The 17,550-nt window shown below is 44.5% G+C and overlaps 1 protein-coding gene across 4 annotated transcripts in view; it reads left to right on the forward strand.

Annotated features, from left to right (window-relative positions):
- HSD17B3 (hydroxysteroid 17-beta dehydrogenase 3) overlaps nucleotides 1-17,550 on the forward strand; it is a 910,057-nt gene that overhangs the window by 353,029 nt on the left and 539,478 nt on the right. For all 4 annotated transcript variants that reach the window (XM_078675687.1, XM_078675688.1, XM_078675690.1 and 1 more), the window contains exon 3: nucleotides 15,449-15,524. In XM_078675687.1, the coding sequence (XP_078531813.1) occupies nucleotides 15,449-15,524 (76 nt within the window). The remainder of the gene's footprint in view (nucleotides 1-15,448; nucleotides 15,525-17,550) is intronic.

Genomic DNA, 17,550 nt, shown 5'->3' on the forward strand with positions numbered 1-17,550 from the left:
CTTCAGCTTCAGCCTGGGGATCCACAGAAACACGAGGTCTCTTGGGAGGAGGAGCAGCCGCATCCCTGGCCAGGAAAGCAGCAGCCACTGCCTCACCAACAAGGAGGCGCAGGGCATCCAGAGGGGACGCAGAAGAAGAAGCCGCAGCATCCATGAAAGCACAAGTCCAAAAACCACACCAACAGGCAAAAACAAGGACAAAAAAACATCCAAGAAGGACCCCTTAAATACAGGACAAGGACCCGAACACCTGTGGCAGGAAATGCAATGGGCCGGCATAAAACAGCCCAATCAGCAGGCCACACGCCCCCAAAGTACAAAAAAAACAGGAGCGCCACACCAGCAGCACCAGCAGAGCCCCAGCCCGCTAAAGCAGGGCGAAAAAGGACCGAAGAAAAACCGGGGACGGCCGCTGGAGCAGGCCAACCAGAGCCAGGTGAGGAAAAGCACATAAAACGGCCGCTAACACGAGCCGCGTGAACAAACAGTGCCCCCAGACCACAGACGGCCGCTAACGCGAGCCGCGTGGAAAAATGAAGCCCCCAGAACGGAGATGGCCGCTAACGCGAGCCGCGCAGAAAGAAAACAGCCTGGGGGAAGCAAAAAACTAAAAGGAAAAGACGGCCGCTAAAGCACGCCGCCGACCACACCAAAAACAGCAGGGAACTCACCTCGAGAGTAGACCCAACAGCACAGCCAGGAACGCGGTCCACGGGAACGCAGAAAAAAAAGAACAGGATGTTGTTTGTGGCACTTCCCCCTGTATAGTCACGTGATGGTGACATCATCATAGGGGGAAGTGCAAACAGCGCAGCTGGGTAGGGGTTTCTGTGGAGCAGACTAGCTGCTCACGTATCAGGAATGGGACGGGGAGACAGGACGAGGAGGTAATGTTTTATAATTTGTCTACTTGGTTGATGTGTACTTGTTCTGTATTTGGTATATTGGTTTGAAGTTCCCATCAAAGAAATTGCTTAGATGGGCATAGCTTGGTCAGTAAAAAGATTAGGGGGCTGTGAGCTTCAGATTTCCCACCAATCACGCCTTCGCATCGGGGTCAATTAACCAAATTCTTACGCAGCTCAGTGGCCCAGATCTACTGCCCTGCATGAGAAGCAAAGAGCAAGAGTGCACCATATATACAGTGAAATGGCGCTATCCTCGCATCTTCCTCTTGCCAGCACACAATGAGGTAGCTGTGCATTATGCTCACACCATTGCACCATAGTGCAAGGGTGCCTACGTGAGTCTAGCATAGGTTTTGTACTGAAAGGATTCCCTTCCAGTACAAAATACAATGCTTAGACTAACTTTAAAACTTGCTATACTTTGTATGTGTGCTGTAAAGTGCAGCACACATGCAAAGTTGGAAAAGAAAGGAAAAATAAAAGCATTTCTCCTTGAGAGTGCCTATTTGAAACGGGCGTTATGTTTTGGTGCAATCCTCTGTCTACTTTTTTTTAGTAAACAGAGTTTTGCGCCAAAAGCCATGGGTGGTCACATTGGAAAGCACCCATGGAACGCCCCTTAAGGTAAGTAATGCAAAGCAGCGCTAAATGCTTTTTTGCATTACTTTCAAACGAATTTCCTGCAGAAGACAAGTTTTGCGATGAAAAATAAATTGAGAAAAAAGATTTTGCATCAACTTGCATCATTTTTAGGATGCAAACACAGCACAAAATCTTAGTAAAAATACCCAGTAATTTTACAATACATTATACGACTAGCAGGGGGCACCAGAGGGTCTTCAGGGGCAGTGGAAAGGGAGAGTAGTGCAGATTGGTAGGGGTACTGCTACTAACTGAGAGAAAACACAATATTTTGTAAAATAACCAAATGTTTTTTCATTCTCATTACAAACAGATAGAGGGAGAGTGTGTGTGTGTTTTTAGTTTGTGTGTGTGGAATCCAACAAACACCTCACCATATCCAAAAGAAAGCACCTGTACCCAACTATTTATCACAGAATACATTTATTAGGGGGGTGTAACACACAACACACTCCCCACCCCTGAAGCTACACCCCTGCGGGGCCCCCGGCTTCCCAGTAGTGAAACAGTGGGGGTTCAAAGAATTCAAATGTTAAGAACCACTGGCATCCAGAGACATAGAGAACAAGAGATTAGAGAGAGAGATACCAAGTGAGAGAGAGAAATTGAGAGAAAGAGAATTAGAGACTGAATGGGAAACTTCATCCAGAACAAAATTCATTTGCATAAAGTTTGTTGCAGCAGGCTCAGTTTCCAGCTGAGCTGTCTTGTCTTTATTAAGTAGCTGTGGATAGTTAGACAGCATCAAAGCATAGTCGATGGGTTGCTCAGCCTGTCCTGGAGCTATTGGTTTCCTTTTCAAAGGCCGTGGTGATACCTAGTCCAGAGACGGCAGGCAATGCTGCAATCTATGTGATGCTGTGCCTTGGAACTAAAACAAGACAAGGATGAGAAAGTAATGCAGTCACAGTAACTGCAAAGAGAGAAGGTTGGGCTCACACCTTTCTGTTCTCACTTTACATGACATTTGTGTGCATGGTGACATCACAATATATTTCTTGGGGCACAGGGGAACCATGAATCACTTGGCACATTTTTGTGCTTTCAAACTATATCCCCTCTTCTAAATCAGGCTATTTTAAGAAATACAACGTGTCAGATATTGAGATTATCAAGCATGCTCACTACGCGTACAGTATTTGAGGTTCAAATCCTTTATCACCTCGTGATAACCAAAGCCACTTTTGAGAAACAAGTTTCCAAATGAACAATTCCATTATCAACATGGAATGAAATCATTTGAAGCCATGAAACACCAGTAGTAAATATCAGTATTCATGATCTGTAGTGCCCAGTAATCAGCTATTGCCACAAGATCCAAAGAAAAGGTTTTGCAATCTTCGCATGTCTTTTTCCACACTGTATGTCCATACAAATCACCTCAGCACAGGGCTATAAAAACTTTACAGGACCCATAAAAAGGTGAGCAAGGCTCCGGGGTGGGCCAGTAACCAATTAAGAAGTGGCCAGTGGGTACATGTAAGCCATATAGCTAGGACACTTGACATACAATCAAGACTTTACCACTTCATCTATATTTAGTGGAAATAAGTGATGTATTCTAAGGCTGGGCCGGACTCCCAACATAGTTACATTTCCCTTAAAAGGGCAGTCCCTTGGTCCTGCCATTAGAATCACTATCATCCTAATTGTGGGCTACTTGGAAACTGTGGAACAAAGAAACATTGGCCCTATTCACACTTGGTCATAAACTTTTACAACCAAATGTACCTTCTCTGCGTACACCTGGCAGGAATTCACAAATGGGTTCCTGGACGCCATAATCCTATTTAAGGTGTAAAGATCTCTAACACAAGTGCAGAAATCTCTGCAGCTGTAAATCGACTAAAAGGGTTGGAAAATGGGCGTTTGAAGGCATGGCTTGCTTTGACTTATTAGGAACACACACAAACATGAAAGTTTGTTGGCATGCCCAAACTGCGATCAGACTGATTCTGTGATATACACACTGTGTGTTTAATACTACCCAGCCTAGCTGTTTCCTGCTGCTCAGCCAGAGTGAGAGATGGTAACGAAATGTTGGTGTGAATGTGATGAATGGAATGGGCTGAGCAGCAGGGAGGCTGCTCCTGGTGGGACTGGTAACAGGGCTGGTGTAAGAGCTGGAAGTAGAGCTGGAATGGACAGATGTACATATTACATGGAATCAATAAAGAAGTCTTCAAACTCTACATAACTACCTGTGTCAGCCTTTATGTAAGGACACAACAGATTCCTTCTCTGGAAATTGTTTTAGATTTACTTCAGCACAGAGCATTTGCAGAATGCAATCCATTCCTTTTCTACAGAGTTCTCCACCACAAAGAACACGCTACAGGGGAAGTGGAAATCACGTGATTCCCAAAGGAATGCACGTGGAAACGTGCACCAGGCACAGCATTTCATCATGATTCCAGTAGGAATTGGTGAATTGCAAAAAGTAGTAAATCTGCACCTCCACATAGAAGTAAGTATGTTGTGCAGATTCACTACCTGTTTTATGAAATACACCCATGGTGTTTAATCCCGGCATCCCAATTTGGCCAAACGTTGTGCTCTTGCAAAATCACTTTCTTTGTCCTCTTTTTGGTAAGACTGTGAGTCTTAGAAGCAATGCAAAATCTGCTAGTAAGTGTAGTTAAAAAAATAAAAGGACTGAATAGAACCTGAAGGAGGGGAGACAATGTCAAGTCACATTGTATATTCACCAAAATGCAATATGATGGTAACTGTATAGCATTTGGAGCAAGAAGCAGAAGAAAGCAGATTAGATAGAGAAGATGAAAGACAAGGCCTTCAAGTAGATATTTTTCAATGAAATCGGAAATACCTGACCTCAGGGTGGCTCCCAGAAGTGTTATGTGGTTGTGTCTCTTGTTGATTTCACAAGACTTCAGGAGGCAGTCTTGAGTCCAGCCATCCTCGGCCCACATTATAGATAGGACCTACTGCCGCAGTTAACACTGCAGTGCACTTTTAAATGGGTGTACCAGGTGCAGATTGGGTCTGTGCGCTGTAGCACAATGAATGTGCTTCCCTTAGTGCAGCCACAAATCCGTGACTGCCCTGGGGGCAGCTCATTAACGAAAAGTGTATCAATTGTTTGAAGCAGCCAGGTTGCCTTTCACTGAGAAGGTAGTAGCCGGCCTACATTTTAAATCAGGGGCAGAGATCTCCTAAGTGAGTGCAGTGTGTGACTGCACTTGCCTGCAGGGGAATGTTGGGGAAGGTCCATGGGACCCTCCTTGGCCACCTTTTAAGGGCACACTGAAGGGGAGTACTGACTGTGTGCCACCTCCATGTGACGCACAATCAGTGCGCCTCCTGAAGGCCTTTTTGTCTCTGCCTTGCATCTATAATTTAGAGCAAGTACACAGCCAAATGACTCCCTCATTTGCTTGGGCCACCACCCATGCAAATGAGGGAATGCACCTTAAGTTTGCATTAGTGTACATTTAGTGCAGGTGCACTCTTTAGTACAGAAGGGCCTATGCAAACATCCATGGCTCCTAGGAGGCACACATGCCCAGTGCACCCTGTTGCGGTTGGGTTGTCTCTGCTGGCCGTGTAGAAATATAAAAAAACCCTGTCTCCGAAAAACAGCAAATAGCTGATGTGAAACCTACTAGGGGTGGTCTGGGTCAGGGGGGTCTATTCTTTACCAATCTATAGGCTGTACGTGCCAGTTAGTACCATTACAACCTATTAGAATGAACTTTTGAACACACTTGAGTATACCAAACAAGAAGAGTTTTGTATGTTAAAAAATAATCAATGATGATTTATTCACCTCCCAATAGGGTTACAATCTAGCATGTTATCACAATGTTAAAAATAATTAAAAAACTCATAACTTCAGTTATACAGTCATATATATAAAAAAAGTCAAAATGTAATCAAAAAAACAGTCGACGCAGCGTTTCGGTGCTTTTTTCTTTTTTCACACCTTCTTCAGGACTTTACAACATTTTGACTCCATTGTTTTCTGTATTTAAATCAGAAATGAAGCATTACGAAAAAATCCACATGAATTTACCAGCTACTCAGGTTTGTTGATATCCTTTGAGCTCTGGGTCTAGTCACCTCTGTGTTGTATATGCACGGAGGAGCGTCTTCCTCTAATTCCCAGGAAGACGCCGTCACGGAGGAGCAGGGAGGCCACTTACGACATACAAGAGCCTTGAACCAGTGAAGAGAGAAACCCTGACAGTGAGGCTGTGCACTATCTACTTGCCGTGGATGCCCACTTTTGAATCAGCCAAGAACGCAATAAAGGTTGTGTAATCAACACCTTCTGAAGTACTGCCCGAATTACTGCCCGAATTGATGGTGGCTCCTCCGTGCATATACAACACAGAGGTGACTAGACCCAGAGCTCAAAGGATATCAACAAACCTGAGTAGCTGGTAAATTCATGTGGATTTTTTCGTAATGCTTCATTTCTGATTTAAATACAGAAAACAATGGAGTCAAAATGTTGTAAAGTCCTGAAGAAGGTGTGAAAAAAGAAAAAAAGCACCGAAACGCTGCGTCGACTGTTTTTTTGATTAAATTTTGACTTTTTTTTATATATATGACTGTATAACTGAAGTTATGAGTTTTTAAATTATTTTTAACATTGTGATAACATGCTAGATTGTAACCCTATTGGGAGGTGAATAAATCATCATTGATTATTTTTTAACATACAAAACTCTTCTTGTTTGGTATACTCAAGTGTGTTCAAAAGTTCATTCTAATAGGTTGTAATGGTACTAACTGGCACGTACAGCCTATAGATTGGTAAAGAATAGACCCCCCTGACCCAGACCACCCCTAGTAGGTTTCACATCAGCTATTTGCTGTTTTTCGGAGACAGGGTTTTTTTATATTTCTACTGTTTAATCCCCCTCCCTGTTGCACAAAACCAGGGGTACCTCCAATTGTTTTTGCTTATCTGCTGGCCGTGTGCCTGAGAACGGTGGTACCTTATGTTGTCCCATTGTTCCCAGGGCTGGGAGTTTCACTCCCCTGTGGCCACCTTTCCTAATGCTCCTGGGCTCCAGGCGGATGCTCCTTACTTCTTCAGCTCCAAAAAAGCAATCACTTGCCTGAGGATTGGCAGCTACCTTTTGAAGCTCCCCCTCAGCTATTCAACTTCAGTCTTAAAGTGCCTTTTCTTTTCCTTTTCCATTGTGTCTGTTTCTTTCTATCCTCCTTCCTGACTTTCCCTAACCTTTATATTTCATGTCAGCTGAAGGTGTGATCTCATTTCATTTTCCTGTTCCTTTATTATATAAAGGGTGTGATCTGGTTGGAGGGTATGTCACAACAAAGCAGTGTTCCTTTGCTTGTTTCCTCACTCCCTGCATTTGCTAATGCTGACTCTTCACTCCTGAAGATTTCCACTATTTGAATCTGGATTCCTGGTTTTCTTTAATCCCTTGAAGACTTTGTCCTGCAAAGACGTTTTTACGCCTTTGGCTTTTGCATCCTGAAAAGGTGATGGTTTCTTGAGAGAACTTGTCTACCACATATTCCGGTGTGTGGTGGCATTGGGCTTCTGTAAAAAATTGCCCATACATCGGACAGTGGAAGACCTTGACCTAGATTACGTGTAAGCGCTTGCACTCAAGTCATGACAAAGACATTAAAAAAATAAGGACATTTAGACAAAGTCAGTCCATCTTGTTTGTCACACCTGCTGTCTTTACCAGTCATGGCTGGACTAGGAACCAAAAGCAAACCAGGAAAAATTGTTTAACCCCTTCCACGTGGGACTAATTCCCCCATGGTGCGAGGTGGGGGGGCCACGCGCCGCGCCGTGGTGCCTGTGACAAACTCAGCTCGTCATGCTGCACAGTGGAGCTGTGCTCATGACAAGCTGAGCTCGTCATGACTCCACCCACAACAATAGAACCCCCGCACATGCGGGTTATTAGCCACGCATGGGCCATCCGCGGCTGTTATGACAAGCTCAGCTCGTCATGAGCACAGCTCCACTGTGCCTCATGACGAGCTGAGCTCGTCATAAGCATAAAAGGGGTTAACCCTTCCTTTTCTCCTTCCTCTCTCATCTCTCTCTTCTTTTCTCTCCCCCCTCTCTCTCTCTTTGTCTCTCTCCTGAAGTTTGACCCCATACCTGCTGCATTTGGAAGCTGAAGAAAGTACCAGTTGTGCTAGTGGTGTCCCCTGCTCTGAAACCATGCCTCCAAAAGCTCCAGGCCACTAGTGAAATGTCTGGTGGAAAAAATGGGAATACGGACCTATTGTCAATCTTTATTTCTCCCAGATGCATGGATGTAATTTGGGGTTCTCCAGGGGTCACAGCTGCAACCCCTAGCTTGCCCCTTGCTACCCCTGGCACTGCTTTTGCGAACCCTGGCCTCAGAGGTGGTAAAATCAGTCCCTGGAACACAAGGCCGGCTCTTCCTAATGGACGCCAGTTGGAGCTTCCCTTGCCTGGTTTCTATCAATTTGTTTATTATACAAATAGTGAATAATAATGTACACTATATACTGTATATTATTACACTCAATATACGGACGACACTCAGCTTATTTTCTCTCTTGAGGGTAGTGAAGCAGTGTTTTTCAGAAAAATGTCGTAGCTGCATGTGTAGAACTGAAGACTGGCTGAAAGAAAAATCATTACAATTTAATGGGGAAAAAACTGAAGTCCTGTGTTGTACTGCAGGTAAAACTCTGCGGCCTCTCCCTGCGGATTTTTGGCCAGGTCAGGCTAATAATACCCTATTGCCGGTTAAGACAGTGCGCAATTTAGGAGTGATGTTAGACAGTAATCTACAATTAGACTCCCAGGTAAATAAAACTGTGAACACCTGTCTATCTCTGCTTCGGGCTCTTTGGAAGATACTCCCTTTTTTACCATCCGCAGTGAGATCTCACGTGGTACGGAGTATCGTCATAAGCAGAATGGATTACTGCAGCGCGCTCCTATTGGGCACTCCTGCCTCCTTGATACAAAAACTACAAGGAGTGCAGAGTATGGCGACTAGGCTGGCACTTAACTGGCCACGCAGAGCCTCCGCATCACTTGCCTTACAGGATCAACACTGGCTGCCCATTGCACAAAGAGTCCCATTTAAGACACTCTGTATTGTCTTTAGAGCAAAACATAAAATTGGACCAAAGAAGCTGCAAAGGAAATTCACATGGTAATCTCCTGTTAGATGCCTGCTTTTCCTCCTCAGTTAATTTGATCTGTGTTCCCTGTGTGAATAGGGCCCGTATGGGCGGTAGATCCTTCTCATTCATAGCATCCAGACTTTGGAATGCCCTACCCTTGGAGCTGAGACTAATAAATACCTTGTCAAGTTTTAGAAAAGCACTGAAAACTAGGCTGTTTCCCAGATATTAGCTCCCTATTGTTGTGGGTAGTATTCGCAATAGCTAAGCGCCAGGATACCCTCTGGGTGATAGTGCGCTGTATAAGTGTACCTACATTACATTACACTATTAGTGTAATAAAAAATGGAGTACATTAACTGTGATATGTCCTTATCTGGAAGATAAGTAAAAAATGCTGTTAAATGTATGTTGTTTGCATGCTTTTGGGTGAGAGTGTGTGTATGTGCGCAAGAGCATGTGAATGTGTGAGTGTGTGTTAAGCATGTGTAAGTGAAAGTAAAAGTTTAATCACGTGTGATGTCACTTCCGCTACCCATGACATTTTGGTGAATTGATTTCCATGCCCAGATGGCTGCTGTGCAAGGCACACACTGTAGCAGGCATTCATTCAGGAGTGGTTCTTCTACTGTTTTAATAAAAGAAATACAAAGATCGGCTGCCTAGTTTTAATAATTTGTCTTAATACAAGAAAACCCTTTTAAGACAATCTTTGTGCATATGCGGCTGCCTGCTTGGAAAGGTTTTTCTTTTGCTTTAGGAGAAAACATTCAGAATAGGTCACATCCATGTGAGTGCTCGATGCCCATCTTAAAATACCTTTTAAAACAAAAGAAAACCCGACTCAAGATAGTTTGTTTACACATATTGTGGCGATTTTTCAATTGTTTATCTTTTGTTTTAAGAAAAACATTTTAAAATGGCATCCATGTAATCATGCCCCGCTGTGGCAGTCATTCTCAATTCTTTATCTTAAGACAAAAGAAAAATATTCCAAGATGGCCGTTGTACGTAACACTTACAAGGTAGGTCACTTTGGACTGGTTTTACATACATTTCAAAGATGAGCAGCTGTGGATACAGAGAAGGTCCGGAGCACAAGTTTTGGAGTTAATGATTGAAAAAGAGCACAAAGGCATGGGAGAAGAGCAGGGAGACACACAATTGCATTAAAAACAAGCATTTGCAATGCAATAGGTCTCGCATTTACGCTAGTTTGAGCTATTGACATTGCAAATGACAATGCCTTTGATTTTCGTTTTCGTTTTTAAAACTAAAATAAAAGGCACTGTCATTTGCAATGTCAGTAGCTCAAACTCGCGTAAATGCGAGACCTATTGCATTGCAAATGCTTGTTTATTTTATCGTTATGTGGCTGCAGTAGACGTGGTTGCACCACAGCCCTCTCTTCAGGCGGCTCAGGCCGGGGACATTTGTTTCCTTCCCCCACAGAGGAGCGGAATCCGGAGTGAAATCCTGATTTCACGCCGGATTATGCGGCCTCTGCCCCGGGAGGTGCGGAAATTAGGCCGTGTTGGTCATGGACATCGTGTAACACCAATCCACCGTGTAAAATCTGTTCTGGGAGCTGGGGGGAGAGAGTGGGGAGAGGGGGGGGGGGGGTACAGGGCACTCTGCATCTGCCGCCCCCTGAATCTGCTTCCGCCAGTGATTATGAAGACGTCTCCCCTCACTCAGACTGGTTCTCTCCAGGCTTCTATGTGCACGATGCATCTTACTTCTGTGGGTGCCGTGCATTCACATGACACGTGCACACGTCCTCTGTGCACTATACCACTTCCGCCAGGGATAATGAAGACGTCACCCTGTCACTCTGGTTCTCTCCTGGCTGCTGTGCGCACCTTGTTCCTATGCGCCTCATGCACGCACACGACACGAGCACACGTCCCCTGTGCACTATTCCACCTCCGCCAGTAATAATGTCTCCTGTCATTTTGGTTCTCTCCGGGCTTCTATGTGCACGATGCACGTGCACACGTCCCCTGTGCACTATTCTACTTCCGCCAGTGACAATGACGATATCTCCCTGTCACCCTGGTTCTGTCCTGGCTGCTGTGCGCACCTTCCTCCTGTGCGTGCCGTGCATTCACATGACACGTGCACACGCACTCTGTGCACTATTCCACCTCCGCCAGTGATATGTCTCCTGTCCCTCTGGTTCTCTCCTGGCTTCTATGTGCACGATGCACCTTCCTACTGTGCGTGCCGTGCATTCTCGTGTCACGTGCACACGTCCCCTGTGCACTATTCTACTTCCGCCAGTGATAATGAAGACGTCACCCTGTCACCCTGGTTCTGTCCTGGCTTCCATGCGCACCTTCCTCCGTGCGCATCTTGCACGCACATGACATGTGCACACCTCCTCTGTGTATTGTCACCAGAAGGCAGCAACGCAGCATACAACAGAAACGATGCACTAGTGTAAAATAGGGACAGATGCAGAGTGCAGTAGTGTGCTGCTTGTGTAATACTCAAGAAAAAAAACCAGAGGCCAGTCCGCCATCGGCGTCGCGGCACCCTCCCCTATTACACAAGCAGCATAATTGGTGCAAATGAACTTGCATTGTTTATACCGCAGTGCAAACCTTCGGTAATGCAGCCCCAATGAGATCACCAAGGGTTTGTATTTTGTCTTTTGAGGCGCCTCCAAAAAACAAGCCAGCAACAAGACCGAAAAAATCGCCAGCAGGAAGGAACTATTTGTACATAAAATAAAGCTTGCGATTAACCCCTGCGCTGTCGGTTTCTGTTGGGGATTAGGCGAGATGACTGCAATATCTGCGCGCGCATTCAAAACGAAACCTAGCGTGGGGGCGGGACTTCAGTCTTGTGCGCGAAGCCCGCGCCCACGGAGTTCCTGGTCAAGAGCAGTGCGTGATGCGGGGCTCCCATGCCGGAGAGCCCCGCGGAGGCGTCAGAACACCGGATTGGCGGTAAGTGGGCCTTGGGGGGCGCTCGTGTGTGTGAGTGTGTGTGCGCGCGTGTGTGCGTGTATGTTCGCTCCTGTGTGTGTGTCTCTGTGTGCGACGGCGGGGGGAGTGGGGGGAGGGGGGAGTGTATCTGTCTGTGTGTCTGTCTCTGCTCGTGTGTGTGTGTGGGCGCATGCGTGCAGGGGGAGGTGTGCCTGGGTATGTTTGTGCTTCCCAGGAGACAGCCAGGCAGAGCGCGGCGCGTGGCAGTCGGCGCGTGCCACTTTCAAATCGCCTCAAAGGCGATGCGCGCGGCCAGGACTGTCTCCTGGGAAGCTCACATGCCGACAATAGGGGCTCGGCGGAGACGCGCTTCGCGCGGCTAGCCGAGAACTAAAAACTCCCTCATGAACTGCTACGCAGCATTGTGACAGCAGTGAAAGATTACAATTCAGGCATTCAATACAGGCTGAGACAGAAATGCTCTTGCAGCAGGACAAACGCAAGAATAGGGAACAAAGTCATTGTTTAAGGGTCATGAACCTGATAAAGACAAGAAACCCATCAAATCGTGAATAACGGGCAGAATGAAATGTAGAGAGAGTATTTATATAGCGCACTTCTACCCATAGGCCTCGTAGCTGTATTCATACCACTGTAGAACCCATCCTGGATTTCCTGTGAAACGTCCACTCCTGGGAACCCCCAAGGTGAACAGCATCCAAGCACTGCTGGGGACGTTGTGGAAATTAAGCAAGCTATTGATGATTAGACTAGGCACCAGGGTGAATTATCAGGTCTGGGGAAATTGAGTCTAAGAGCTGCTGAGGCAGGAATTGAACCCTGGCCCCGGGCCAGACCTCTGTATCAGGGTCTGCCGCTCTAAACATTGAGCCACGCTTCTCCACTGCCACAGTAAGTCAATATTTTATATAATAGGTCTGTTTGCCAACATATTGTCTGCAGGCGAGAACTAAAAAGGATACATTTCTGTACAGCATGAGGTTAAAAAAAAATATGTTAAAAAAAGTGTGATGATTGAATGTTTTTTTTTCAGATGTTAAATGTTCCCTCTTCTGTTGCAAATAAAACAATTACCATCAGATGGAATGATATAATAGCAACTAAAATCACAAGGCGACTAATGTAGACTGCTTTAGCTGATGCAAGATGTGATTTGACAAGTGCTTCTTGAATGAAAGGAGCTGACACAAACAAGGTAAAGACCGAAGGGCACTGATCCAAAGGCCACTGTCTGCATATTGAAAACAATAGGTCTTGTAGACAACTGTGCTTTTCAGTCATACCTAAAAATGAGTCTGGAGGACTTTGGATGGCATTCAAAACTGTTATACATTAAAAGAAATTACAGGATCTAACATCACTGGGTATTAGATTAGTGCATGGGATCTGCTCAGGATCCAAAATGATTTAAGACAAAATGGTTCATGCTGGAAAGGAGACGTTAGGGTCATGCTCCTGGTTCAGTAAAAAACAAGTAGCTTATAATAAGAAGATCGTCATGAATCTGCACCTACAAGTTTACACCCTTGCATGGGTGCGGATTTATGAAAATCAGGAGTTTCAATGAAGATTCCAAGAGTACTCCTGGAAACCTGAATCGTTCTCAGGTTTCCAGAAGTCACCGTAAAAAACATTTGTGAATTCTATTCAATTACTATTTGAATAACTTTCCATGTGTAATTGTAGATTAGGAACAATTTCACATGAGGAAAATACCTTCATATTTGTGTAATTTCAATTTTTTCCTCCACTGGAAAAATATTTTCCTCATGAAGAAAACCTTCCCCTACACCAGTTTTAGTTATGTACCATTCCATCTCCCACTGGGACGGGAATTTACTGCTATCCTTGAGAAGAGCTAATCTGGACCATTCCCTTGGTAGGAATTGGTTAAAAAAACAGTTGTGATCTATGGTCGGGAGGCGAGGTACTCTCCTTTGACACGTTGAGGGCGCAATATGACCTGGGAGTGACAGAAACGTACCGATATCTCCAAATTAGACACGCACTCACGTCTGTATTGGGAACCGGGGCGTCGGTCCCGGAGTCGGCTCCTTTGGAAGACCGGCTGCTTACGGACTATATGGAGACAAGTGCTACGTCCCTCACGTATCGTAAACTGTTGAACAACTTGCCGGATCCGTTGGTGCACCTGAAAGAAAAGTGGGTGGGGGAGCTTGGGGATTTGGATGAGTCAGAGTGGAACGAGGCGTTAGCGTCACCCAGAGAGGCAGGCATATCCATGCGATTTCGATTGGTCCAATTAAAAATTTTGCACAGAGTTTATTACACCCGCACAACACTCTATAAAATACACAGGGCAGAACATCCCTATTGCTTGAGGAATTGTGGGGAGGAGGGTACACTGCTCCATACTTTATGGGAATGTCCCAATCTACAAATATACTGGAGGAGCGTAGCGCGCACGATCAGTCAGACGCTTGAGACCCCTTTCACACCTGACCCTCGGATATGCATACTGCATGTGTGGGGACCGACAGACCTGTCACTGCCTGGGAAGCGCTGGGCGATCATTGGTATGATGCTGGCGAAGCGTGATATTGCACAGAACTGGGGAGCACCGACTACCCCGACGCTATCGCAGTGGTGTAAGAACATGGATATGCTTATGTTGAAGGAACGGGAGGTTTATAGACAGAGACTCAATCCACGTAAGTGGAATAAAATATGGACACCATGGAACTCGTATAGAGGGGATATCTGTGCGCCGTTACCAGAAGATGAGGATGCAGATAGCTCTGGGGAGGAGGATGAGATGGACTGAAGTAAGATCTCCGGGATAGACCTTGTAGGGGGGGGTAGTCTGGGAACTAGATTCTGGGTTCATGGACGGAATAGCTAGTGGTCTGCAATGAGAGTAATGTACATGTAGGCTCTACTCACGATGATACTGTAGTTGTTCTATGATGCGGATCGTTCATTTTGACCCTATTATGTAGTATGTTCAGAGTTAGGATGAAAATGGAAATTTGAAAAGTTGCTCCAAGGATTGAATGCAGCTGAATGTTGACGCTGCGATGATACGATGAATATTCGTTAATGCTAATTTGTGATGGCAACAATAAAAACAAATTTTCAAAAAAAAAAAAAAACAGTTGTGAATTCCCACAAACTTTCAAAGGCTTAGACTGAAAGGTGCACTCTACTTTGCATGGGGTAGGATATTGCACCACTGTGATGTGATACTATGCAAACGTGAATGGATTTGAGTTCAAGGTCACCTTTTATATGAGTTCCTTGTACAGCTGTGTGTGTAAACTGAAGTTGCAGTTGTAGATGGCTTTGTGCATCAGACCCCGTGTTTTCTAAATTCTTCCATTATCCTTTCCTGGAAAACCTGATCGCAGTATCATCTAGATTCAAAAGTTGGCGGCTATCGATGTAAAGTGCACAGTTGTAAATCTGCTGTTAGGGAAAAGGCAAAGAATGCTCAGATTGACAGGGTATGGCTTCACCTTAGAAAGGCAGTAAAATGGCAATTTTCTCAAGCCCACAATCCTATTCTTGTCATGAACAGAACATTGTAGTTGGAGGCCCAGAACTCTCGGAAGTTGGCTCGATGGTTCATAAAGTGAGAGGACTGGAGAATCAAGAGTTTTTTAGACTGATTATGCAGGTACATGTATGCAAGAACATCAACTTTGTCTCTATCTTATCACCTTTCTCGCATAATGCTGCATTTTACGTTTTTTATCTGCACAGAGTTTTTGTAAGCACTACATAAATATCACTCGTGTAAGTTAAGGCTAATATAACTATCTAGATAAAATTTAAATTCTGTATTTTATCTTCTAGCTGGCAAGACGCGGACTAAATGTTGTTATGATCAGCAGGACAGAAAGCAAGCTTCAGATTGCTGCCACTGAGATTGGTAAGCGTTCTGCATTAAATGCAAGTTCTTCTAAACTTATCTCATCTCGTTCCCCATTCCTACTCAAAGTCCTACCACCCCATCCGATCCCAACCCATCTAATCCCAAATCCCTTTCATTCTGTCTTATCCCACTCATGCTAATCCCCTAGATTCACCTATCCCTTCCAAGTCCATCATTGTGAAAACGTTCCTGACAATGTATTAAGTGCACAATATTATGGAGAGATGGAGAGATACAGAAAGTTCTTAGTGTCTGATGTATGTATGCCAATGTGACTCCTTAGAATCTTCAACATTACCTTATACAGGACAAAAGTCAGAGAATTGAGAAACTCTCGGAAGACCATATTTTACTATTCCACGACATATTAGACACAGAGACAGAATTGCTCTTTCACATCCTCCCACTCTCACAAACAATTACATTATCGATATTGGAGCTTTGTCTAACCTCTGTATATTGTATTATCACAATACTATTGTTCAAGAAATTTAGCCATCATATAACGTATGCAATGTAAAAGTAATTATCTGGCCTCCAAGATCTAACCATAAGCACCACCAACTGTATCAAATTACAGTCTCATGGGAAATAAATTGAGCGTAAAACATGAAATCACCTCGTTCCAGGAACAAAATGTACTTATACCCATTATTTTGGTCAACTGCCTATCTACTGCATAATATCAATCGCTAAGCTAATAGGGAACGTTGTAATACTGCAGGTATCCTCCCAACCATACAAACAACTTGCTCACTAGTTTTCAGTCATGCTTCCATCTCTGCTATACTATTAAAACCACATTACTGAGCATTAAGGAAGATCTACTCACATCTCGAGAAGTAGGTTGAGCGTCTGTTTTCATGTCATCTAATCTTGTCTACTGCTGTCAACATTATTGATCACAAATGTCACAAATGTCTGCTCAACTGTCAGACATCATATCCCAATGAGTTAAATGGGGTTTCCTTCCTATAAGTACATGCTATAGTCACCTGTTTATGCCCCCAAGGATTAACACTATGTTGTTGTCTCTTAAGTAGCTATCTTGCCCTTGTCACAAATCCTGGGTGTCCAGGACATTGGCTGTCACATATAAATGACACCTCCCCCAAATTTAAAAGGGTATCTGCTACTCCCCTGCAGGTGGGAATTGTTTGACGGAAAGCCAGAACTAGATGCATCAAAACTGGCCCTTTCGGATTAGCCAGAAAACTGAAATCAGATTTCTCCTACTCCCCTGAATTAAATGCAGCTACCAAAAATGCATTTGGCCATTGACGATTGCTAAGGGATAGAATTCCACTCTTGCTTCTCAGCCCTAATGATCCCTAGGTCCTTGTTGTGACCCAGTCTGACCACTGAAACAGCTTGCAAATAGGTTTTCCTCAAGAAGACAGTTTGAAAACTGAAAAGGATTCATGACCACACCACTTGACTCATATTCAGCCTACGATGCAACAACCATTTCACCCTTTCCTTTATGATGCCCGACTTCATTATGTCTATAGATCGATCTGAATTCAAGACTGTCTACATCTCAAGGCTCATCACAGCAATGCCCAAGTTATCATTCCAATATCGTCTAGCCCCACCATCCAACAAGATGCCCAGGTTCAATCTCCTTGAAGATATTGCCATACATTTACCTAGGCTCTAATGATTTAGTGGCAGACCACCTCACATGGCTGTCAGCCACAAAATGAACCATTTTCTTCCCTTGAGCCTGTGGGAGAATTTGTAAATGCCCTGAAGAGGTCTGAAAACGCACCTTTTTGTCCTGACAAGAGTGAACTAAATTGTTAGATGCCTAAAATCAACTGTTGACAGTTTATCTTCCCATACATTTGACTATTAGATATTTTTGACTTCTTAGGAGGTATGCACATTTTTGTACCTCGCTTCTCTGCCCTACTGATGGGCAAGTGCCTAAGACTGGTCCTTGATTTTCTCCTTCCCTATTGTGAAGGTTTTACCATCTGTGTGTGACTTAGTCATATTAAAGGTTTTGAATTCTGTACAC

This window comes from Lissotriton helveticus, chromosome 2_1, assembly GCF_964261635.1.
Source record: "Lissotriton helveticus chromosome 2_1, aLisHel1.1, whole genome shotgun sequence".
In the NCBI taxonomy this organism is placed as follows: domain Eukaryota; kingdom Metazoa; phylum Chordata; class Amphibia; order Caudata; family Salamandridae; genus Lissotriton; species Lissotriton helveticus.